This window comes from Artibeus jamaicensis, unplaced genomic scaffold (assembly GCF_021234435.1).
Source record: "Artibeus jamaicensis isolate MK-2021 breed Jamaican fruit bat unplaced genomic scaffold, CSHL_Jam_final scaffold_1689, whole genome shotgun sequence".
NCBI classification, from domain to species: Eukaryota; Metazoa; Chordata; class Mammalia; order Chiroptera; family Phyllostomidae; genus Artibeus; species Artibeus jamaicensis.
Genome location: NW_026522029.1, coordinates 2,382,586 through 2,407,815, shown reverse-complemented (window position 1 = coordinate 2,407,815; position 25,230 = coordinate 2,382,586). Strand labels below are relative to the sequence as shown.

Here is a 25,230-nt window from a genome sequence, read left to right as displayed (position 1 = left end):
TTTGGGAGATACATTAAAAAGGATTGGTGGTATTTTGGAGGGAGAATGAAGCAGAAAAAATAGTTTGTTCTGTGTCCGGATTTCTGGGTTTTGGTACTAGACTGATGGCCTGAAATTTATTAGATATTGAATGCTTTAAGAGTATTAGATTGGGAGAGGAAGATCATCAGTTCATTTTATGTATTTTGAGTTTGAGGGGGTTTTGTGACATTTAAATAGAAACAAGTAGTAGACAGATGCAGTAGATCTGTTGCTTTTTGGAGAAGTCTTGACTCAAGATATAAATTTGGGAGTCAGTTGCTGTGTAGATAATAATTGAAAACAAGCACATGTGAAATTGCTCATGCAGGCAATTTAGGGGATAGGGAGAGAAACAACATGAAAGGTCGGCTATGAGGAGGATGAATCAGTGAGGGAGTCAGGGAGATTGTAGGATTACTGAACACAATGGAAGAAAGTATTTTAAGGAGGAACAGCTCACTATTTTCTGAAAATGCTTTTTGCTCAAATGTGTGGCTAATTCATTGCAAAATCCATTTCAATGAAATGATGGGGCAGAAGCCGTGTTGAGATAGGTTGAGGAATGAATGGGAGAAGAGGAAATGGATACAGAAAAGTATACAATTTTGTAAAGGTTGGAAAGGTACTACTTGTGTTATTACATTAGCAGGAAAAGATTGAATAAAAATCCCAACTACTGAATTGTATGTATGTATAGAAAAAAGAGGATGTAAATATATCAAAATATTAGTTGTATTTGGTTCAGAATGAAGGAACTGTGATGTAAACATTTTTTCTTTGTACATTTTTTATTTTCCTGTTTTTAAAAATAAGCATATATTTAATAATAGATAATAACAAAAATATGGGTTACTTACTTATCATTCAGGGTCCAGTTAGAAGACAAAAACCATGACAGTTATTTGAACAGATTTTAAAACAATTATTTACTAGATGTAAAATTAACTCTGTAATTGCTAGATTAAAAAGAATACCTAGAGGGTTTTATGCCAAGTGAAATAAGTCAGAGAAAGACAAATACCATGTGATGGTAACTAGACTTCTCACAGTGATTACATTGTAAAGTATATAAAATGTAGAATCACTGTATTGTACACCTGAAACAAATGTAATATTGTATGTCAACTATATTTTAATTTCAAAAAAGAGTAATGTCTAGCCCTGGCCGGTGTGGCTCAGCTGGTTGGAGTATCATCCTATAACTGAGGACTTGAGGGTTTGATTCCTGGTCAAGGTGCATACGGGAGGCAACTGCTCGATGTTTCTCTCTCACATGGATGTTTCTCTCCCTTCCTCCCTCTCTGAAAGCAATGGAAAAATGTCCTTGGGTGAGGATTAAAAAAAGAGGAAGAATAAGGTATCATGGAGGTGGCTCGAACGGGAAGCAACCAAGGCGGAGGGACTGTGGATAAAGGGTTTCATCACTGAATCTTAGCAACTTTAAGAGGACGGGCTGAGACACACCTGTAATGACAGTGCTAGCAGGTCGGTGCTCCTGCTGCTGTCCTGGGAGTGAGGTTGGGATTGATGAAGCTGGTTCTGCAAGTGTTGGAAAAACTGCAGAGTGGATTCAGCTGCTGCCACAGAAAAGAAGTGTTGCAACTGCTGATGTGAAGGGTTAGGAAAGCTGTCAACCACAGTGCTTGAGTGTTCTTGCACACTTTTGCTGGGAATAACAAGAATACAAGGCCCTGAGTGCTCCTCACCCAGGTCATCAGGGTTATGCTTGCAAGGATGAGTTAATGCTAAGTAGGCTTGCTTCAGTTATAAAGGAGATTCTCCAAGCTCAGCATCCTTCTCCTATAACCCACTGTGTGTGCAGGAACCCATAATGGGCCCTTTGTATAATCTTGGTGGGATTTAGGTGGTGGGGTGAGGGTGGACATTTACAAGCAATGTAAATGAACTTGAAACTCTACTGCTACTTTGCCATGGATATTATAGGGGTTTTTTTTTGTTTTTTTGTTTTTTATTTTTAGTCTCTGACCCAGTGGTCTTCTGTCTTCTGCCAACATTCATGAAACTGTGGGTAGGCTAACCTGTTAGCTTGCAAGTTGAATAAAAGTTCTAGATCAAGTTTTTAAATATTGCTTGCAGGCTAACTTTGAATGGGAGGTGTGTTTGAATGTGTTCCTACCTCTGTGTTAACCTGTTTGTAGTAATCTTTATTTTGAGCCTAAGAACAGCTGTATAGCCTTTAAGGATACTTCTATTTATGGTGTTAATAAAAATTCATCCAAAATACAGTATAGAGAGTCAAAGAGAGAAATTAAAAAAGAATTAAGAGATTAAAACAGAGTTCAAAGGATGTTTAGTGGGAGTCTCAGATGAGTTTAATTTAATAGATGATAGAAAGGTAGAGAATAGTCCTATTTGACAAGATATCAAGAATAAGGAAGAAATATTAAAAGCTGCCAGAATGGGTTGATTACTTAAAAAAGAATGACACCTAACAGCAGAGTTCTTGGTAGCAATAGATGCTAGAAGACATTGGAATATGATCTTTAACCAGCTGAGATAAAATAACTGCCTTGTCATTCAGGAGGGAGGAAATAAGCCCTGACTGGTGTAGCTCAGTGGGTTGAGTGTTATCCTACAAGCCAGAAGGTTGCAGGTTTGATTCCTGGTCAGAGCCACATGCCTGGTTTATGGGCTAGGTCCCTGGTTGTGGACATGTGGGAGACAACCAATCAGTGTTTCTCACATTGATATTTCTCTCCTTCTCCTTCCTCCCTCATTTCTCGTCTCCCTAAAAAGGAGACTTTTTAAAAGTCTTTTTAAAAAGAGAGGGAGAATATAAAGATAGAGGACAATGTGGTATGCAATAAATTAGTAAACTATTTTGAGGAATTTAGTTATTAACTATAAAAATTAAGATTAAATAACGCAAGGTATAGGAATCCATCTATGCCTGTTTGTCTATGTCTAGACATAAATATATCCCTACACCTTTCATTATTTATTCTTCACATGTCTATGTCTGCCCAAGGGGTGTTTACCTGTTATAGGCGTTTGGTGATTGTGACACCGTGGACTCAAGCGTAGGTAGTTTGGACCCACACAAGAATACAAGGCCCTGACTGCTCCTTGCCCAGGTCATCAGGGTTATGCCTACAAAGATGAGTTAATGTTAAATAGGCTCACTTTAATTATAAACCACTGCTGCATTTTCTTTTCTTATTCTCTTATTTTTTTAATCTTTGGTTTTACTGTGAAAACCCTGTGATGAGACAGTCCAAGATGAAATATGAGATAGTGCCAAAAGTTGAGACTCCCACATCAGAAAGCACTCAAACAATTGTACTGGGAAAGAGCAGAAGCTAGTCTAGTTGCTAATGATGCAACTGGGCCAAAGCTGAAGGGTGTCTAGTGGCTGCTGTGCACAAAGGTAAAAAGAAAGTATGATGCTTGCCCAACATACACAATCAGAACACAGAACATAAGTATGAACCAAGGTAAACTGCAAACTGTGATGCGAGAAAGGGGAAATCTAAACATTGCTGTACTTGGTATGAGTGAACTAAAATGGGCTGGAAGGGGACAGTCCAGTCAGGCAACTATAAAGTGCCTCATTCTGGAATGACAAACACAAAGAAGAAATAGAGTGGCTTTGATACTGAGGGAAAGGGTAGCACAGGTCAGTCAGACTAGGAAAACCTATTTGCATAGCATCATTCAAGTCTGTGCTGCAACTACAGAGGCTGAAGAAGAGGAAGTGGGAAGCTTTTATAAAGTATCCAAGAAAATATTGATCACACACCCAAACAAGACATGCTGTTAATTTTTGGAGACTGGAATACAAAAGTAGGAAATATAGCAAACTCAGATGTTATTGGAAAATTTGGGCTAGGGGTCAGAAATGAAGAAGGAGATTGACTCATGGATTTCTGTGAAGCCAACACCTTGTTTACTGCAGACACATGCTTCAGATAGTCATATAACTGTGTACATGAATATCAGTAGATGGCCAATGCAGAAATCAAATAGACTATGTAATTGGAAGCAGAAGATGGAGAAGCTGTATTTTCTCTGCCAAAACAAGACAAGGAACAGATTGTGGTACTAACTATGAACTGTTAACATCAAACATTAGAGTAAAACTGAAGATCATTAAAAGAATCATAGCCAAAATACAGTGTAAATAACATTCCTGATGGATTTAAAGCCCACATAAAAAATATATTGGCACTGTTAAACTTGATTGAGAACAAGAACAACTGTGGACTAAAACTAGAAATATTATTAGGAAAGTATGAGAAAAGACAATGCTGGATGACAGAAGAAACACTAAAAATTGTTAGAGACTGGCAAGAGGCAAAAGCTAAAGGGGTCAAAAGCAGCGTTTAGAATCCTGAATGCAGTTTTTCAGTGACTGTCAGGTAGAGATAAAGAGAACTATTACAAATTGTCAGTGTAAGAAGATAGAAAACAACAAAACCAAAAAAGGAAAACAAGAGCTCTCTACCACAAGATTAAAGAAATAAAAGGGGAATTGAAAACTAGATTAGTAATTAATCTGACCAGGATACAATAAAGGGAAGGTGGAAACAGTATAGTGAAAATCTATTTAGAGAGACAAAAGAATGACAGGTACTTTTGAAGAAGATTTCTATGAGGAAGAGTGAAGTAAAAGCTGCCCTGAAACTATTGGTAGGAAATAAATCACCACAGGTAGATGAGGTAACCACAGAATTATTTCAAGCCACAGAGACAAAGTCTGTCAAAACTCTGAAAAGAATATGTCAACTATTATGAGAAAACAATGGCCTACAGACTGGAAACACTCAGCATATGTTCCAGTCTTCAAAAGAGGAGATGCCAAGAAGTGCAGGAACTATACAACCACTGCTCTAATTTCTAAGGAAAGGGGTGCTTGTGGTGGCACACTGCCTTATGGCATCTACCTTATCTACCTTATGTGGAACAAGAAATGCTGAATGTTCGAGCTGGGTTCAGAAAAAGAAGTGGCACTTGAGATCTAATGCAAGCATTTGTTGGATACTGGAGCACCCCAAAGAATTTCAGAAGAAGGTTAGTCAGTGTTTTATCGACTACAGTAAAGCCTTTGCCTAAGTCGATCATGAAAAGCAGTGGGTTGCTCTGAAAGAAATGGGCGTGGCTCAGCACTTAATTGTTCCGTGGGCAGGAGGCCACTCTCAGGACAGAATATGGAAAGACAGAATGGTTTCCTAAAGGCATAGATGTCAAAAAAGTGCATTTTATTTCCCTATTTAATCTGTACACAGAAAGTATCATATGAAAAGCTGGGATAGACTTAGAGGAATGGAAGGCTAAAAACTGATGGAAGAAATATCAGTAACTTAAGATACGTTGATGCCACCATTTTATTGCCAGAAAGTAGGAATGATTTGAAATGACTTTGGATAAAAGTGAAGGAAGAAAGTGCCAAAGTAGGATTGCATTTGAACAACAAAAAGACAAAAAGTTATGATTATTACAGAAGAGATGCATAACTTTAACTTACATGATGAAGACATTGAAATTGTAGTTTGGCTTTCCTTGGTTCAGTCGTCAATTCAGATGGCTATTATAGTCAGTCCATCAAGAGAAGGCTGAGACTTAAAAAAGGTAGCAGTGGAAGAATTAGGAAAGGTTACCAAGAGCTAAGATATGTCATTAGAGACCATTGTAAAGATCATCCACACCCTTGTATTCCTGACTACTATGTATGGATAGAAAAGTTGGACAGTGAAGAAGGCTGATTGAGAACAAGTTAATTCTCAGTCAAACCTTGGTTCTCGAATGTCTCCCATCTCAAATAGTTCAATCCTTAACCAAGTCATTCATGGAAAAAATGTCTTGGTTGTTGAACAAAACTTTGGTTCTTGACCCAGCAACCCTTTCATGCTGATGCATTATTTCTAATGAGAAAAGATGATTTCATTTTCAAACAAATCACTACTAGAACAGCTTTCCAGAATAAATGAAGCTCGAGAACTGAAGTTCAATTGCATTTGAAATACGGTGTTGGAGGAGAGCTCTGCAGATACCCTGGATCACCAGAAGGAGGAACGAGTAGGCTCTAGGCAAGCCTGAAACATCACTGGAGGCAAAAATGACAAATGAAAGCTTTCTTTGGGCACATCATGAGAAGGCAGGGTACTTTGGAAAAGATAGTAATGCTGGGGAAAACAGAAGGCAGCAGGAACAGAGGAAGATCAAATATGAAATGAATAGAGTCTGTCAAAGATGCCGTGGACCTGAATCTACAGGAGCTGAGCAGGGCTGCTGAGGACAGGACACCATGGATGTCCCTCATTCATAGAGTTGTCAGGAGTTAGAGCCTAGTCAATGTCATGTAATACACCAAATTGATGTCTGTATCTAGATACTGATATTAATGTCTGTGTATATAATATACTTCACTCTTGAACAACATGAGTGTAAACTTTGTGGGTCTACCATATAAGTGTGGTTAGCTGTATAGTGAAATATGGAACACGGACTCTATAGCTGGACTACCTGGGTTAAAATTAGGCTTACCGCTTACTATTGGTATGACCTTGGACAAGTCCCCTTATCTGTTTTATACCTCAGTTTGCTATTATGTGAAATGGGAGTAACAGTCATACATCTCACTGGGTCGTTGTGAGGATTAAATGAGTTAATATATCTGTTTGACATTATTGTCATAGTCATCATCCCAACACTTTTGTAGTATATCTTAAAAGTGCTTAAAACCTTTGTATATGAACACGGATATCTCAGGGAGGTAGGGGTTGGTAGAGAAGAGACAAGATGACTTACACAACAGTGAATAAAACAAAAAGATTTCTGCCCATCTACTGTAGGGGTAACAGGCAATAAACTAGATAGAAACATGGCAGAGTGTGTGTTTACACAGCTATATGTACACATACATACACTGAAAATGGTAAGTGCTAAGGAGAAAGATAAAGCATGGAAGAGGATAAACAGATTTTAACTTTAAATACAGTGTTCAGAGGAGTGTGTGCAAAGGTAAAATTTATGTGAAGATCTAAAGGAGATGAGAGAGCCATGTGGATGTCTTTCTGTAAGAGCCTTTAGTTAAAAGGAACAGCAAATGAAAACAGTGAAGCAGAAGCATAACTGGCATCATCAGCGATCAACAGAAGAGATCAGTTAGTGGGGCAGAAGTAGGTTGCTGGAGGGGGAGCTGAGGAAAGGAAGTGGGGCTGTAGAAGTCCATTACTTACAAAGATTTATATCCTTTTAAAGGACTGTGGTTTTTACTCTGAATGAGATGGGTGTCATTTCAGCATTCTAAACTTGACTTCTTTTTAACATTCTCACTCTGACTGCTAGGTTGAAAACACGTGTAAGAATATTACCTTAGTACAGTAATTTAAATAATCCAATAAAGAAAACAAAAGCACAGCATGAATTCTAATATTACTTTCCTTTTCTAGAATCTGCCATGGTTCTTGTTATCTACTGTCTTGCTCTGTTTTATTGTTTATGTTTTCAAGCTCTTTGTCATCTTGCCACATCATTTCTGTTTAGTCCCATTTCTTCCAGTTCTTTCAGACCTAGGAATAATTCTTCTTGTCCTAGTTCTTCTGCTCCTAGGACAAATTTGAGCGTGATTCCATTACCTATAATTTGTTCTAGTAAAAATAACTGGAAGGTTTTACATAATGGACATTGAACACACAAAAGGTTTTGTTCTATAAATAAATGAAATGTTTTAGAATTCTTCATTTAAATACTATTGAGGCTCTTAAACATGCAAATAATTGGTTTATTTTCATCATCCTTTCGGTCAAGTGTTCTAGTTGCGGAAAACAGAATCTGTTCTACCTAGTGACTTACGAAAGGGTAATGACTAGGTAACAGAATCTTTGGGAGTGACATGAAGTTAGATATTTTTGTTACATAGCTTGGAACCAGGCAGCCAGGAAAAATATCCAAGCATGCCATATAGCTGATCAAGCAGCATCTCCATTGCCTTCATTGCCCACAAGGTACCTATGAAGGGCCAGTTTCTAGAACTTTTTTATTAGAGCTACCGCAGAAGAAACAGACACCTTCACCACTGTACTTGTAAGACCACTGCTCAGATCATTCACTTCTTTCCTCCAAATACTGCATACTTACGTATACTTGGCTCATTGTCTAAAACCTTAGCTGGTGTGGAGTCTGGAAACTGTTGTGTGTACTGTTCTGTCCTCTGCGGTATATGAAGGTATGCCTGAAAGGTCTGAAAGATTTTACTATTTTTGAATATCTACCATTATAATAAAAGAAATGAAATAAAAATGACAATGGGATATCCTTTTTCATATTAGTTTGGCAATATACATTTCATAACTTTCATGTTAAAAATAACAGGGAAATAGCCACTCAAATTCTGGTAGGAATATAAATTAGTAAAACATGTGGTGGACAAATTGGCATGAACTGTCCAGATTGCAAATGAGTACACCCATTGATTGAACAGTTTGGGAATTTATCTTACATAGTCACATAGTTTGGAAAAAAAAGTCTGTTAATAGAGGACTGACTAAATACATTACAGTGAGTCCACAAAAGGGGAAATTCTACAGGCACTGAAGAGAAGGAGATGGTGTACCTTTGTGGGCTGATTTGGAAAGATCTCCAGGGTATAGTAAGTGAAAGAAGCAATTTCAGAATGGAGTATACATGTGTGATATTATGTGTGTAAGAGAGAAAGAGAGACAAAGGTTCTGTGTGTATATAAACTGTAAGAGAATTTGTTTCTGGGAGATCCAGAAAATGAGAAATTGATGTGACACACTGGGACTCATGCATACCATGTAACTGATTTAACTTTATCTGCCCTTCCATTCTAAACAATAGCTTTGCTGGATAGAGTCATCTTGGATGTAGGTCCTTGCCTTTCATGACTTTGAATACTCCATTCTAGCCTCTTCTCGCCTGTAATGTTTCTTTTGAGAAATCAGCTGATAGTCTTATGAGAACTCCTTTGTAGGTAACTCTTTCCTTTCCTCTTGCTGCTTTTAAGATTCTCTCCTCATCTTTAATCTTGGGTAATTTAATTATTGTGTCTTGGTGTGTTCCTCCTTGGGTCCAACTTCTTTGGGACTCTTAGCTTCCTGGACTTCCTAGAAATCTATTTCCTTTGCCAGATGGGGGAAGTTCTCCTTCATTATTTTTTCAAATAAGTTTTCCATTTCTTGCTCTTCCTCTTCTCCTTCTGGCACCCCTGTGATTTGGATGTTGGAATGTTTAAAGTTGTCCCAGAGGTTCTAATCCTCTCCTCATTTTTTTGAATTCTTATTCCTTTATTCTGTTCCAGTTGAATGTTTATTTCTTCCTTCTGTTCCAAATCATTGATTTGAGTTCCAGTATCCTTCCCATCACTGTTGGTTCCCTGTATATTTTTCTTTATTTCACTTTGTATAACCTTCACTTCTTCCTCTATTTTACATCAGTACCCAATAGTTTCTGTGAGCATCATGACTACCAGTATTTTGAACTCTACATCTGATAGGTTGGCTCTCCTCATCATCAGTTAATTCTTTTTCTGGAGTTTTCATGTGTTCTTTCATTTAGGCCATACTCCTTTGTCTTGGCACACCTGTTCGTTGTAAGGAGCAGAGCCTTAGGTATTTACCAGGGCAAGGCAACCCTCTTCACTGCATTGTGGTGTGTCTTTTGGGGAGGGGTCAGAGAGGGAACAGTGCCACTTGCTCTGCTCCCACCCCACTTTCCGTCACTTCCCCTGCTACCCACTAGCGAATTGCATATTTCTGGTGCTGGTTCCCCAGGTGGGTGGGTTTGTGTATATTCTAGGACCCCATCAGTCCCTCCAGTGGACTTTCCTATGAGAGTAGGAGATTGTCTCACCACCACAGCCCCCACAAGTTTTTACTGCCTGGGGTTTGAGGCTTTATTTCTCTGCACTGGAACCCTGGGTTGCATGGCCTGTCTTGCTCCCCAGTTGTTTCTCCTGGTTTATTTCCAAGCAAATGCAGGACTGCCCTGTCTGCCAGACACTGCCTTGCTGCGTGTCCTCTCTGCCCCAGCTGCTGGTCCCTGCGCCTCCTATAGTCAGGACAAACGTTTCTTCTTTAATTCCTTGGTTGTCGGACTTCAAACAGTTTGATTTTCTGGCAGTTCTGGCTGTTGTTTTTTGGTTTTGGTTTTGGTTTTAAGTTGGTGATTGTCCTCCTTTTGGTTTTGCAAGGAGGCAAAATATATCTACCTATGCCTTCATCTTGGCCAGAAGTCTTAAAAACTGTTTTGAGCAGTGGAAAAAATGTCAATAGGTATATTGCATTAAATGGAGAGAACTTTGAAGGTGACTGAAGTTTAAATGTGTAAGAATAAATACACAAATTTTAAAAGTAAATTGTGGGTTTTTTGGTCCTACCTGGTATTCATGAGTAGATTAAGATAAACACGCTATATAAGGAAATTTTTCTTAATGATACTAGGGTGTTGCTTTTTGGTGGGCTCTATGCTATAACTGATATTAATGACACGGGTAGTTGGAAAATAGAAAATATGTCATTGATGACTTCTGGAAGTGAAATGGGTTATGTTTTGTAAGACATTTTACCATTTTAAACATTAGTTTTATATGTGAAAAAGATGATACAAAAATGTGATTAACAGATGCATGACATTCATATTAGTTCTTAAATAAGAACTTAGTCCCTTTTCCTTCATGGTAAAAAGAAGCAATAGTGTTTTTAATATAGTGTAATGTGTCTTTACTAACATATAAATGTTAATGCAAAGAGAACAATTTATATTCACTTTTGTGAATTAGTACGGCAAATATGAGAAAATTACTAAAACCTTTACCTTAAAGTGTTGTATATTTCATTGGGATTTTTGTGTTAAAGTAGGTATTCAAGAAAATGGTTAATTGTTGATACAGGAAAGTATATAATTAAATGTTCCGATAATATGTTTTGTCTTATTTAAGGAGACTTGCAGTGCATCTCAACATAATATTTCTTTGACTACTTGCACATATTTATTTCTCCCTCATGCTTTCTACCCCGATAATATTGGTGTGCTTTCTTTAATATAATCTTGGTTTAGAATTTTGATCTGTTCTAGACCCTCAACTACTTCCTTATCTGAAGAGTCCAATAATATTTTATGAAAAACAATGAAAAGATGGAACCTTGAATAACCGACCAGTTTGAAGTCAGTTTGAGAGGGGATAGGCTTAAGGCAAAAAGGAGAACCTGCCACTGTCCTAGTAAGATGTTATGGTCCAGTCTCAGTTTTGAGCCTGTAAGTCAGTAGTCTCCAGAGGAGGGTACACAAACCTGTGTATTTTGAAATGCTAAGAATATTAGAAAATTTACAATGTGTATCTTGGTAATAGTACATGATTTTAAGTTTGGAAATACTGACATTTAGGTATTTGATTGTTTCAGGTCCAACCCCCCAAAAAAGTATCGGTTGGAACCAAAGGATGAAACATTTATAATTCTGAAATTAAACTTGGAATGTGAACACCAATGTTTTATTTTCCTTTAATAATTTGGATAAACCTTGATGGAAAATGTTGAGGCATAAACGTGCTTATAGTACTGCAAGGACATTTGTCCAAATTGGGTTGCATCTTTTTTGTCTTAATGTTTGTACCAAGCTTGTATACCATGGATGAACATTTTATAGCCTAATGTTTTCTCTTAGATCTTTTGCCATCTGAAAATACAGATACTATCAACACCAAAACTATGTCCTTCACTTTCAGTTAATTGTAATTTCAGCCCATTATACATTGGGTAGCTTTCCTCAGTATCCAGTTTACATTTTGTAATTGTTGTATGCCACACAGTACCAAGAGATACCATTTTTCACCTTATTCACCTTATTTTTCTTCTTCCGTGTATCCAGTACATTGCGGTAGGCATCATATGAGAGACCAGCAAATGGTGATGGCTATAATTTATGAATTTATGACTAATTTATGAATATTCATGTTTTCATCTCAGATATTCAAGATTAAAGCAGTCCAGTTGGCTGAGAAACTCCTTCCTGCCTTTAATACACCTACTGGGATTCCATGGGCAATGGTGAATCTGAAAAGGTAAATTCTGTTTTTATGTGGTATTCCTATTTTAGAATTCTATCTTAACTTATCTATTAGGGTTTTTATTTAACTTATTCATTAGCTAGTTTTTAGTGGTTGCTATAGGAATCACACTATACAGAATTGATTTTTCAGGTAACAGAGTCAATATTTTAACTCTTCATGTAACAGATAGAAACATTTCAACCATACCTATTCATTTACACTATCGTTCGCATCCGTATTGTGTTAAGTTGTGAGGTGAATTACATCTTAACACACTATTAATCTCAGAATACATTATTAAAATATTAAACAAACCTATTTATTTTATAGAATTGAGGGGAATAATAGTCTAATATTTACCCACATGTTTACTGAATAATAGTCTAATACTTATGAGGCAGTATATTCAGTATTCTTCTTTTCTCTTTGAAGATCTGAGTTTTAATGTGGTATTATGTCACTTCAGTCTGAAGAATTTTATTTAGCATTTTTGTAGTGCTAATCTGTAGGGATGAATTCCTGTTGTGTTTTTTTTGTTTGTTTGAAAAAGTCTTTGCTTTCATTCTTAAAGGATATTTTCAGTGTGTGTAAAATGTTTGATTAATGGTTTTTCTTACTCTAAAGATGTTGTTTCTCTCTCATCTGGTTTTCATTGTTTCTTATAAGTTAGAACTTGAATGATCATTATCCTGTTTTATTCTTTCTGTATCCTGCTTAGCCTTTGCTGATGAGCTTGTTGAATCTGAGTATGTCTTTCACTAAGTACAATAGTAAAATTTTGGTTATTATTTCTTCAGATGTCTTTTCATCCTCATTTTTTTACTTCCTTTTGCAATTCCAATTCTTTGTATTTTACATGTTTATTACTGTCCCATAGGACCCCAAAGGTCTTGTTTTTTTTCCTCTCTCTCTCTCTTGTCTTTTCTCCGTGTTCAGTAATTGAAGGATTTCCTTTGATCGTGTTCACTGACTCTTTCCTGGGTTGCTCTAATCTGCTCGTAAGCCTACTTATGAATTTTTTTTAGAGTTTTGATTTGCTGCTCTTTCATTCTCATTTTCTGCTGAGATTTTCTAGAACATATTTCCCTATACTTCATCAAGCATAGTTAGAACAGCTCTTCTAAAATCTTCACATTGCTAACGTCTAGGTCATCTTGGAGTTTGTTTCAGTGGATTATCTTTTACTGAGTTTGGGTAACACTTTGAATGTGTCCTAGACATTCTGAAAGTTTTGTTGTGGAGACTCTGGAATCTCATATTTTTCTAAGGGGTGTGTGCATGCGTGTGTGTTGTCTGTGTGCTGTTAACTAGTTAGTTAATTTAGGTGGATTCAAAGTGTAAACTCTCTAGGATTGTTCCTCCCTGTTTTTTCAGCAGCTCCAATTTCTACAGATCACTGGCTTCCAATTCTTCAAGACAGAAAGACTGCATGTTTTCCATCAGATGTTAGTTCTTTTGTCTAGATTGGACTTTGTCTTTGGGCTAAAAGCTATTAAAAAATGGAAAACATGTCCCTCGCTCACCTGTTTTTCAAAGTTCCCATTATTTTCAGGATTGCCTGCCTTTGTTCATTCTTCAGTGACTTTAGTTCATTGCCATTTTGTTCTTTATCCAGAATTTATTGTTTTATTCCCCACATGGAGAAACTAGTTCAGTCACTAGAAGATATCAGCATCATAGTGTAAGCATAAATTAGAAAAATTTTGTTAGATTTATTTGCAGTGTCTTGATTTTTAAAAATGTTCTGATAAATGGTATTTAAAATTTTTAATTTTCTACTTCTGGAACATAGAACACAGTTGTTTTTGTAAACTTAGTTGGAGTTCAATCTTGCTGAATTTGCATTTCCTTGGTAATATCAATAATTTATCTGAAAGTCCCCCCCACCCCCTACTGTACTGGCTATGATATTGAATAGAAATGGTGATCACAGACATTCTTGTCTTAGCAGAAAGTGAGTTTTTTACCAGTAAGTATGATGTTAGCCATAGATTGTTTTGTAGATAATTGTTATTAGTTTAAGGCAGTTCTATTTATTCTAATATTTTAAAGGGTTTAATATTATGGATTTTTTGAAACTTTTTCAAGTAATTTGTCTATAGTTTATTTCTAAGTCTTTTTATTACAGTCATTTACATTGATTTATTTTCCAATGGGAAACCATTATTGCATTCAAGGAATAAATCCAATTTGATCATGATATAATATTCTTTTTATATATTGCTGGATTTTTGCTAATATTTTGTTTAGGGTCTTTGCATTTTTTTTGTGTGTGTGTGATATTGATCTGTACTTTTTCTCTTGATATTCTTGTCTAGTTTTCATATCAAGGTTGTGCTTCTCTTATAAAGCATGTTAGGTAGTGTTCTTCTCTTCTCTGGAAGAGTTTGTATCAGAATTATTTTTTTATCCTTATGCTTGATAGAAGCTTCCAGTAAAGCCATTTGGGTCTGGAATTTTGAGAAAGTTTTAATACTGCTGATTTTATGTCTTTTATCACTTAAACAAATTACATTAGATAACTTGTTTTCTGTTTACTTTAAATAAATTTTAGTAAGTTAAACTTTCTTAGGACTTTGGTCATCTAGCATAATATAGTAATTACATCCTTGTATTTATTTACTGTCTATATTACATGTTACATTTTTTCATTTTTATACTAATATATAGTCAATAAAGAATGACATTCAGTTTTTTCTGCATACCCCTAACCAAGATACTGTAGATATTTTCAGTGAATAATACACACTTTTCACTTTCAAAGGACCAACCAGAACTGCATGAAATTCAGTCAAGTGACACATGGCAGATACCCAACTAATTTGTTACAGAGGACATCAGTTTGCAATTAACACGATACGAGATCATCAGAGAAAAGGAAGTTAACTTTTATTTAAGAAGATTAGGGAGTTTCCAGGAGCATTTTAATTTGTTTTTGTGAGGGAGTGAGAGATATTAACAGGTGACAGATGGTGTAGGGCTTCTTGAGTGGAGGAAATAATTTAACCAAAAAGAGATGTGGAAATGGGAAGATACAGGTAAGAAACTGACTTTTAGAGAAATGGCTGGTGATGAAATATGGGGGACCAGTATATATGAACCTCCAAATGCCTCAGCTAGTCCTCTGAGTAAGGAGATTTATGAAAGGGCAAATTGCCATTTTTGTGGAGAGCCTTAACCTTTATGCCCACCTTGGAGTTACTGAGATATATTTCAGTACCAGGAGATTAAAGGAAGAACTGAAGAGGGCATTTGAAATTCTTTTCTCTGAAAAAGTAACAAGGCATGTATAGGGCATAAATGAAGAGGGTCCTGCTCATTACTGATGCTCCCTGGTTTGGCAAGTTAACTCATGCAACAAACTTGGAGCACTTTTCTGGAAGTCCTTTGCCCTTCTGAAGGCAGCAACATTCTCAACAGCAGTGATGTGTGACACTTCACTGGATTCAGTCCTCTTGCTTTGTATATCCATCCAGCAGAACCATGCTTGTTTTGTTGACCACTGTATTCTAAACACTTAACGTGCACATGCAAGTAACTTACCCCAGATAACAGTCTGAGAAGTAGTGATTCTGACATAGTTGGCAAAGCACAAGGAATGAAGCTTAACTAAATATGTAGAATAGAGGCTGAATGGACTAGGAAACCATATATGAAAAGCTTTATTAAAAACAGCAGAAGAAACCACACCAAGATGACGTTACCCAGCCAACAGCATTGGCATCCTCCACATAACCCTTTAACTGCTACATCACTGAACTTCTCCAGCTTGACCACTGAAGGAAGTTCTGTTATTCAGGGTTCAGTGAAGGATTCTGAGAGGAAATTGTCTGCTACAATTTTGAATAAGTACTTAGTTTGGATTGATCTCTTCAAGAAGGTGTAAGTAGATAAAAATTAAGACCTTAAAAGGATTTTACACCTTAAAATTTGGAAAACTCAATCAAAGAAGCATAGAAAGCAGGCATTTGATGAACTTTTATTTTAGGAAATATTTAAATTTTAAACATAAGCTTGCCTGTCTTGAAGTTTTCAATTATGTTGAACTTAAAGATATTATGAGCCAAATAAAATCTAAGGGGAATAACAAACTAGGAAAAATGTTAGTAGCAGTAATGATATTGATGGCATGTGAGTATCTTCTTAATATATAAATAGCTTTTACAGACTGCTATGAAAAATGCCCATGAATTATTTATAAAGCTGCCAATTACATGACTGGGTGATTCAAAAAAGAAATACTATTAAAAATAAACAAAATCTTTAGCCACTTTAGTCATCAATTTTTTTTTACTTAGAAAATTGACAAAAAGAGAATGATATTATTTAGGATTGGCAGAGTGAAGAAATGAAAATCACATGTAATTGTTGGAATTGGAAATCTGAGTAACTTGGAAGGTATATTGGCAGTTCCAGAAGCCTTGAAATATCCCTGCCCTTTGACCTTTCACTTCTGAAAATTTATATTGGTGAAGTGAAAGTATGCAAAAAATATTTAGTTGTAAGAGGTTTATGGCAGTGATATTTATATTAATGAAAGTAGAATCATTACACGCAAAGGGGTGGCATGTCCTTGCCATGGAACATAACAGCCATTTGAAATGATGTTCTGGAAGTGGATTTTTGGAGAAGGATGATACTTGTGGTGTATTAAGTGAAAAAGCAACATATATAAGAATATGACCCTATTTTTAATTAAATAAAATATACTCTATTGTGCTGGCTACCTGCTTCTAAGTAGGAAACAGAATTTACTTTCCTACTGTATCTTCCTTCTCCTTAGGCTCCTCCCTTCTCCTTCCCTCTTCTCTCTCTTCCTTTCTCCCTTACTTTCTTTTCTTTTTTTACATAACTAGATATTTAATTGGGAAAAAGAACTACATGTTTTGGATGAATATACATGTATTGAAATGGCATATACTCACTATAAAGTAAGCTTTTGGTTCCCAACCCCTAGTCTTTCAGACTACCACTGTTAAAAATTCCTTGACAGTTCTATTGATATGTGCATAAATGCCCTTGTGTGTATGTATTGTTTATTTGTCATTTTCATTTAACAGCAGAGCCTTATTAAACAAAAGATTTAATGAAATGTTAGAGTCAGCACATTAAAATCAAGAACAAGACAATATTTAACATTTTTCTCTAGGTTTTAATAAGTGAAACCAAATAGGAAAAGGAATAAAATAAAGATAGTGAACTGGAAACAAAATTATGAATAATTACAGATCATATGATTGCTTGCTTGGTGAATAAAAAGATGGTCAACTAAAAAACTTGAAAATAATAAAGGAGTTGGACAAATTGGACAGTTAAATATTAAACATCCTTTTGAATATACTTGGTAGTATATTGGATCGAACCTACAGGAAGCTCATATTTTAGTAAAGGCAGTTATAGAGCTATCTTAGCAAAGCCTAAAAGCAGTCCTTGAAAGAACCTGGCTACCAGCAAGTTATTTAACTGTTAAAAGGAAATTGATTCAAATATTCAGTACTATTTTCATACTGTACAAAAGCCAATAAAAATTACTATTTATGCAAAGAGGCAGGAGAATATAACCCATAATTAAGAGAAAAAAAACAAACTGTCGATAGAAGCATGCACAGAAATAACTGAGATGATGAAGATAGCAAGAAAGGACTTTAAAATATTTGTTATAAGTGCTCTGCGATTTAAAGGGAAATGTGAACATAATGAGAAGAGAGATTTTTAAAAGGATCAAATGGAACTTCTAATGCTGAGAAATGCCTGAAATGAATTCACTTGGCTAGCTTACCAGCAGATTTGACACTGCATCAGAAAAGATCAGTGAGCTTGAGGACATGGCAATAGAAACCATCCAAACTGAAGCACAGAGAGAAAAATGAAATTAGTGTAGCCGGTGACCTGTGGGACAATGTCAGATGTCTGACAAACATATAATGGAGTGGTTTGGGGGGCGGCAGGAGTGGCGGAAAAACTATTCGAAGAAGTGATGTCCGAAAATTTCCCAAATTTGACAAACAGCTATAAACCCCACAGATCCCAGACACTGGATGTAACCCAAACAAGATAAACATAGAGAAACATAATGGAGGGCTGAAAGTCAATGAAAAAGGAAACTGTGTCTTAAAACTGCCTGAATAACACAGGCATCATGCACAGGGAACAGGTTAGCACCACCGCTTGCTCTGTGCCTGCAGCAGTGCAGGCCGGGAGACAGTGGAGTGCGTCTCGAAAGTGCTGAAAGCAAAATATCACTCTCAGATTCTATAACCACTGCAACTGTTTTTCAAAACTGAAGGTGAAATTGGCGTTTTTAGACAGAGGGCTTAGAGAATTTATTGTGAGCATGCCTCTATTACCAGAAATATTAAACATTTTAATAACACTAATGGAAAGGTGGATTTACATAAAGAAGTGAAGAGCAGCTGAAAGAGTAAATATGTGAGTGAGTATAAAAGGTAAAGTTGAAAATCAGCATTTACATGAAATTATGATCTGATTGGTTTTGAGCAGCTTGTCACCTTTTTTATATTTGGAGCTTTTCTGTTCTCATCAGCATTGTATTTTGTTTTTAGGGATTTTTTTTTGAGTTGTTAGACTTTATATAGATTATAATTTAACATTTTAGATTATTCCTGTGAAACTGTGTATAAGATATGTGAAAAGCTTTGTTTAAAGTTTAGTATTCTGAGAAGTGTTTAAATGCACTGTGCATGAAACTCCATTTGTGACTTTTGGCCAGAGAGAGTGTTTATAGGGAAGAGGGAGCTATTGGACTTCCTGGGGACTTTGAGCTTATGTACTTGACCACACCATCATCCATTCGCCGTGCTGCTGCCAAGGTAGTCTTTCTAAATGGTGTGCTTCATTCCTTAAATCTTATGTTGCATTTTGCAAAATCCTTCATGACTTTTTATCACACTTAGAATAAGAATTTCGCTGTAACCTTCCAGAATTCTTACATAATTTGGATTACACTAACGTTCATTTTCCCTTCCTGAGCTCTAGCCACCCCAGCCACCTTCTTTTTCCTCAGGGCCCTCACATTTGCAGTTTCTCTGCTGGGAACGCTTTCCTTCCAGATCTAGGCCTCACTTGCTCCTTCTCACATGGTTCTGGTCTCAGTTCAAATTGTGTCTTTTCAGAAACACTTTATGTGAACATTATGCATAAAGAGCCTGTCTTCTAACTTACCTTCACTAGTAGCCACTATTCTACTCCTCTGTTTAATTTTCTTTATAACAATTATCACGATTTAAAATACTCCTATTTATTATGGGAGCAGGAATGCTATTTGTCAGGTTTACTACTGTATCTACCGGAGCATAGTAGGCACTTACTGTTTGGAAATGAATGACTGTCCTATATGGTTACTTACTAATACATATCCATTTTTCATCCCTGATTCTCACTTCTAGCTTCAAAAAAAAAATCTGCTAGTGGTGTCATGTTTTTAAAAACAGTGTAAAAGCTGCACCAAATGATTTAAAAACTTTAAGTGAGTTAGGGATACCTTGATATCTGTTTTAATGTTTTCACAACACATAAATAAAATGACATACGGAATTGGCAGTGTACAGGTGTATATAAAATGAGAAAAAGACTTAATATTTGTACTTTGTCCTCAAAGTAAAAAAGACCTTGGAGAATGGTTTAGAGTTCTAGTAGGAATAATACTTGAATAGTTAATTAATCTAGACTTCCAGTTCCAATCATGGAATAGCTTCTATCAGGCTGGCCCTACCACCCAAGCAATCATAAAGGTTTGGGGCCACTGGAGAGCAGCTAACTCAGGTCGGATTTCCTTAAGAGAAGGTTAACTCCATATAAACATTGACTTTTTTTTTGCCTCAGGGCATTTTCCAAGTCATGCTACAGAGTGGTAGGGGCCAAGCCTCACCTGGTGGACTAGGGCCAGGAGGCTGTGGTCATGTCTTGGAGCTGCCAGAATGACTGAGACATGAGACACAAAATCTCAAGATGGGGCGGTTGTAGAGGAAAAGCCCACAATTTTACGCACAGAATTTTGCTAAGTTGTTGGTTGATTCTGTGATTGAAGGCTCAAGGAAATCCACCAGAAAACAGCATTTGGGGGCTAAAGGGCAAAGGAGAAAAGTTAGGTCACATGGTTCTAGGGAGACAGAGGTTAGTGTTCAAGGCTGCCAAAGGGGCGGTCCTTTGGTAAGCACCCCAGGCTTTCAGCTGAGTGTCAGGGAGCCACTCTAAACGTAGAGGTAAAACTGAGATAGATACCCCTAAAAAAAGCCTAAAACCACGGTAATCTGCCTGTACTCACCCTGTGTTTCAGAAAAAAACATAACCTTCCTAGAAAGAAGATAATTTCCAAAGCCTTGACACTTTTTCATTGATATTGTCTGGCTTTCAATAACAAATTAAAAGCAGGCTAAAAAAAGGGGGCAGGAAGGTATAGCAATATCTATAATCAAAACGGAAGGGAAGGTATAGATACAGCAATGCATCTGCACAAAAGAAATGTATGTGAGATTATCCACTGGAAAAGTTTTCATAATAGCAAAATATTAGAAATATGCTAACAGACCACCAGTAGGGGTTGGTTAAATTATATCTATCTCTATAATGTAGTAGTTTTCATACTGGCACTATTTGCATTTGGGGCTGGACAGTTCTCTACTGTATGATATCCTGACCATGACAGGACATGTGACATCTTTGGCCCCAGCACAATAAATGCAGATTGTACCTTCAAGGTTTGAGACAACTCAGGATGCTCTCACACCTTTCCATAAGCCTCTTGGATGGGACATTCCAACTGAAAATCATTATTATCATGTGCAGCTGTAAAAAAAAAAAGAGAGAGAAAGTTGTTTATAAACTAATTTGGAAAAACCACTGGGATACATCGTAAGAGTAAAATACAAGGTAGAGAGCAGTAAGTGTGCTTTGCTATATTTTGTTTAAGATAGGAGGAAAATAAGAATATATATTTGGATTGCTTGCATATGCATAAAAATTCTGTACTAACACATAAGTTAATGTGATTATCTGTGAGGCTTGGTGGTATGAAGAGAGATGAGATTTCTAGGGTGATATATATTTACTATGTACTTTCTTAAGCTGTTTTAATTTTTTAAATATTGTGAGTGTAGTACCTATTCAAACATTTAAATAATAAAATTTTAGATATAAACAGCTACTATGTTAGATATAATAATTCCTAAGAAATTTATTTGAAGCTTATGTGTTCATTTAGAAAATGTTCTGGTCTTTTTCCAATTCTGCCTTTTTTTCCCTTTGTTTTCACTCAGTGGAGTCGGGCGGAACTGGGGCTGGGCATCTGCAGGTAGCAGCATTCTCGCTGAATTTGGGACACTGCACATGGAGTTTGTCCACCTCAGTTACTTGACAGGGGACCCCGTTTACTACAAAAAGGTTAGTTTTCTTGCCTTCTTTGTTATTAAAGAATCATTTAAGCCCTGGCTGGTGTGGCTCAGTGGATTGAGCACCAGCCTGTGAACCAAAGGGTCGCCGGTTTGATTCCCAGTAAGGGCACATGCCTGGGTTGCAGGCCAGGCCCCCAGTAGGGGGCTCAAGAGAAGCAACCACACATTGATGATTCTCTCCCTCTTTCCCTCCTTTCCCCTCTCTCCAGAGATAAATAAATAAAATCTTTTTTAAAAAAAGAATCCTTTAAGATTTACCAAAAGACTTGACTAATGCTTAGAAAATGATGGCCTTGCCGTGACCCAGGTGGGCTCAGGCATCAGTCCACAAAGCACAGAGTTGCCAGTTGGATTTCTGGTCAGGGCACATGCCCGGGTTGCAGGTTTGGTCCCTAGTCGGGGCATGTACTAGAGGCAACCAATTGATATTTCTCTCTCAGATTGATGTTTCTCTCCTTTTTTCCCACCTTTCCCAAACTGGCTTTAAAAATAAAATCTTTTAAAAAAAGAAAACAATTGCTTTTCCAGAAATGTGTTTGTCAGAACTCTAGGCTGGTTTTTCTTTTTAAATTATCTAGAAAAAATGTCCTTTCTATTTATGACATATTTAAAATATTTGCTGTTCTTTGAGAAGTTTTAACCACTTAGAAGGCTTTAAAAAAATTGATTGCCACCTCTATTCAGCATTGTGGTGAAATTTCTAGCCAGCATGGTAAGGCAAGAAAAACAAAATGAACAAAAGTTCAAGAATTGAATTGACTTGAAAAGGAAGAAAGAGCCCTGGCTGGTATGGCTCAGTGGATTTATTGCTGGCCTGTGGACCAAAGGTTGCTGGTTCAATTCCCAGGCTAGGGCACATGCCTGCATTGCAGGCTTGGTCCCCAGTGGGGGACACGTGAGAGGCAACCACGCATTGATGTTTCTCTCCTTCTCTTTCTCTCTCCCTTACCCTCTCTAGAAATAAATAAATAAAATCTTTTTAAAAAAATATGAAGAAGACCTGGTGGATTGAGCATGGGCCTGCGAACCAGACAATCGTGGTTCGATTCCCAGTCAGGTCACATACCTGGGTTGCAGGCCGGTTCCCTGCAGGCCAATTCCCAGCAGGGGATGCACTAGAGGCAACCATACATTGATGTTTCTCTCCCTCTCTCCTTCCCTTCCCCTCTAAAGATAAATAAATAAAATCTTTTAAAAAAATATGAAGAAGAAAGTAATCACAAATTACATGATTACCTAAAATATTAAGACAATTTACATTTAAATCATTACAAATAAGAGCTTAATATATTTTTTAAGACTATAGATATTAAAAGTCAGTAGCATTTCTTTGCATCGGCTAACCAGGCAAGAAAGTATCACTTTACAAAAACATACATTATGTGATAGGAACAAAAATGTAAGTTTTCTACAGATAAATCTACCAAAAGATAAACAAACTCCAAAACTATTGAATGCTATTGAAGAAGACCTTAATGGAGAGATGTGTCATGTTCCTGTATCGTTAAACAAGATAAGAATTTCAGTTATCTCCAGACTGATTTTTAGGATCAGTTCATTGCCAATCAAAACTTTTTGCTTTATATTTCTATTGTTGCTTAGTTTTTAAATATCATATGTCATAAAAAATGAGACATTTTAAAAACAGAAGCTATTCTTGACCACCACACACACAAATAGCAGAGGAGGTAGTGACGGTTCTGAGTAAGGAAAAAACATAAAGTTAGTTTAATATAAGCACTGATGACATATAGTTTTGTTAATTGCATTATTTGTTTTGTTTAGGTCATGCACATTCGGAAACTACTTCAGAAAATGGAACGTCCAAATGGTCTTTATCCAAATTATTTGAACCCAAGAACAGGTCGCTGGGGTCAGTGTAAGTATTTCTAGTACAGTTGATGCTTTGTTAAAAGATTATTTGTGTGAAACTTTTGCTTGATGTAGTGAAAAGTACATTACCTGTAGCATGAGAAGCTCCCAGTTAGCGTCTAACCCTGTGTTTTACTAGTACAGTTATCTTTGGCAAGTTTCCAATGTCTTGTAGCTTTAGTTTTCTACTTGTAAAATGGACACATTAACAACCTATCTAATAAGAGTATTTTATTTCTTGTATATGTAAGCGCTTTGTTAAAATGTGGTAGAGCATTTGCCGAGAGTTGTACCTGAAGCCCCTGTTTATAAAGCATATCTTCATGTAAATAAGGGGTAGGTGTTTACTGAAGTGAGAAACTAGAGAGTATCGTGAATGACCAGGAACGGGCTGTGCCTCCTGAACAAGCTGTGTCCAGTCGTTCGTCTTAAAGGAGGGCGTCAGTGTCTGTTACTTACTGGGCTCTGCGCCAGGTTCCTGGATGAAACCGGAGATGGGGGAAATATGTAGGGCTTGGTCTGAACTCAGGGAGCTCCCAGGCCAGCGGGGTAGGCAGGCAGGTACACTTAGAAGTGGGTGGAATATGATGTGGTAAATGCTGTAGCTGCGGAGGCTACCAGCTGTTACGTGAGACTGTGGTGGAAGTGATTCCCTCTGTCTGCGGAGAAAGCCTTTTGTCTGGCGAGGGGGTGATTTTCTTATTACAGCTTCAGAATTGCTCTTTGAAGAAATTGGCTTTTTAAAAATAAGTATTTATATGGAACCTACAGAATTTTAATAAATTATGGGTTTATTAGTAGTAGTTTCTTAAAAGTCTGGAAAACTAAACTTAAGTTCAGTTTAGTTTTAGTTACATTGGAGGCAAAGTCACAAAGTTGTGACTTTGCCTCCAATGTAACATGTTTGGATTACTTTTGAGACTAATAATAAAACAAAGTAGTGCCCTGGCTGGTGTAGCTCAGTGGATTAAGCGCGGGCCTGCAAACCAAAGGATTGCGGTTTGATTCCCAGTCGGGGCACATACCTGGGTTGCAGGCCAGTTCCCAGCAGGGGACACACAAGAGGCAACCATACATTGATATTTCTCTCCCTCTCTCCTTCCCTTCCCCTCTAAAGATAAATAAATTTTTAAAAATTAAAAAAATAATAAAACGAAGTAGTGAAAAAGAGGTAGAAGTAACAATCACCTAATTTTATGTGTGGGGATCTCTGTCGAATCTCCCAGTGAGAAATTATGCAGGCATATGCTACCAAGAATAGGAAAATATTTGCCACGGAATTGTCTTTTGGGCTCCCCCAAGGAAATTGACATCTACTTTATGAAAGGAAAACAGATTGGTCAATGCAAGTATATCTTTCAAGGATCTGGGAATAAACTTCATTCTTTTGGCTGTTCATATGTACTTCTCTTTTCCTTTCCTGAAATTCTTTAAATAAATGTAATTTATTTTCTATGTCTAATTGAACTTAGACTAAATTCTATGAATTTACTAAATTCATAGAAATTACTAAATTCTATGAATACTATGTGTAAGTATCATTTAGACTGACTAAATGATACTTTACTTAAAAAAAACAAAAACCTGAGAGCAGCATTTCTAACATATAAAAATGTACTTTTCTTATTTTAGGTAAGGATGACTGGTTTGGGTACGTACTCAGTAATTAGGGTGAATTTTTTCCCCCTTAAGTATTTTTTTAAGATTTGGGAATATAATAACACTGGTGGGGGGAGGGATTCTGTGCATTTTCTTCCTGTGCCAGTATATGTTTTATATAGTGTAACTATTTAACTGTAAAAAAATGAACATAAAAGTACTAAAAAAATGGTTAGTTGTAATCAGGAAAGCCTTTCCTAAACATGGCACATAAAGCAGAGATCATAAAGAAGGGGT

The 25,230-nt window shown here is 36.6% G+C and overlaps 1 protein-coding gene across 3 annotated transcripts in view; it reads left to right on the top strand.

Moving 5' to 3' along the window:
• The window catches only part of MAN1A2 (mannosidase alpha class 1A member 2), a 124,171-nt gene that overhangs the window by 55,129 nt on the left and 43,812 nt on the right, over positions 1 to 25,230 (top strand). For all 3 annotated transcript variants that reach the window (XM_037135143.2, XM_037135142.2, XM_037135144.2), the window contains exons 6-8: positions 11,970 to 12,064; positions 21,328 to 21,451; positions 23,248 to 23,341. In XM_037135143.2, the coding sequence (XP_036991038.1) occupies positions 11,970 to 12,064; positions 21,328 to 21,451; positions 23,248 to 23,341 (313 nt within the window). The remainder of the gene's footprint in view (positions 1 to 11,969; positions 12,065 to 21,327; positions 21,452 to 23,247; positions 23,342 to 25,230) is intronic.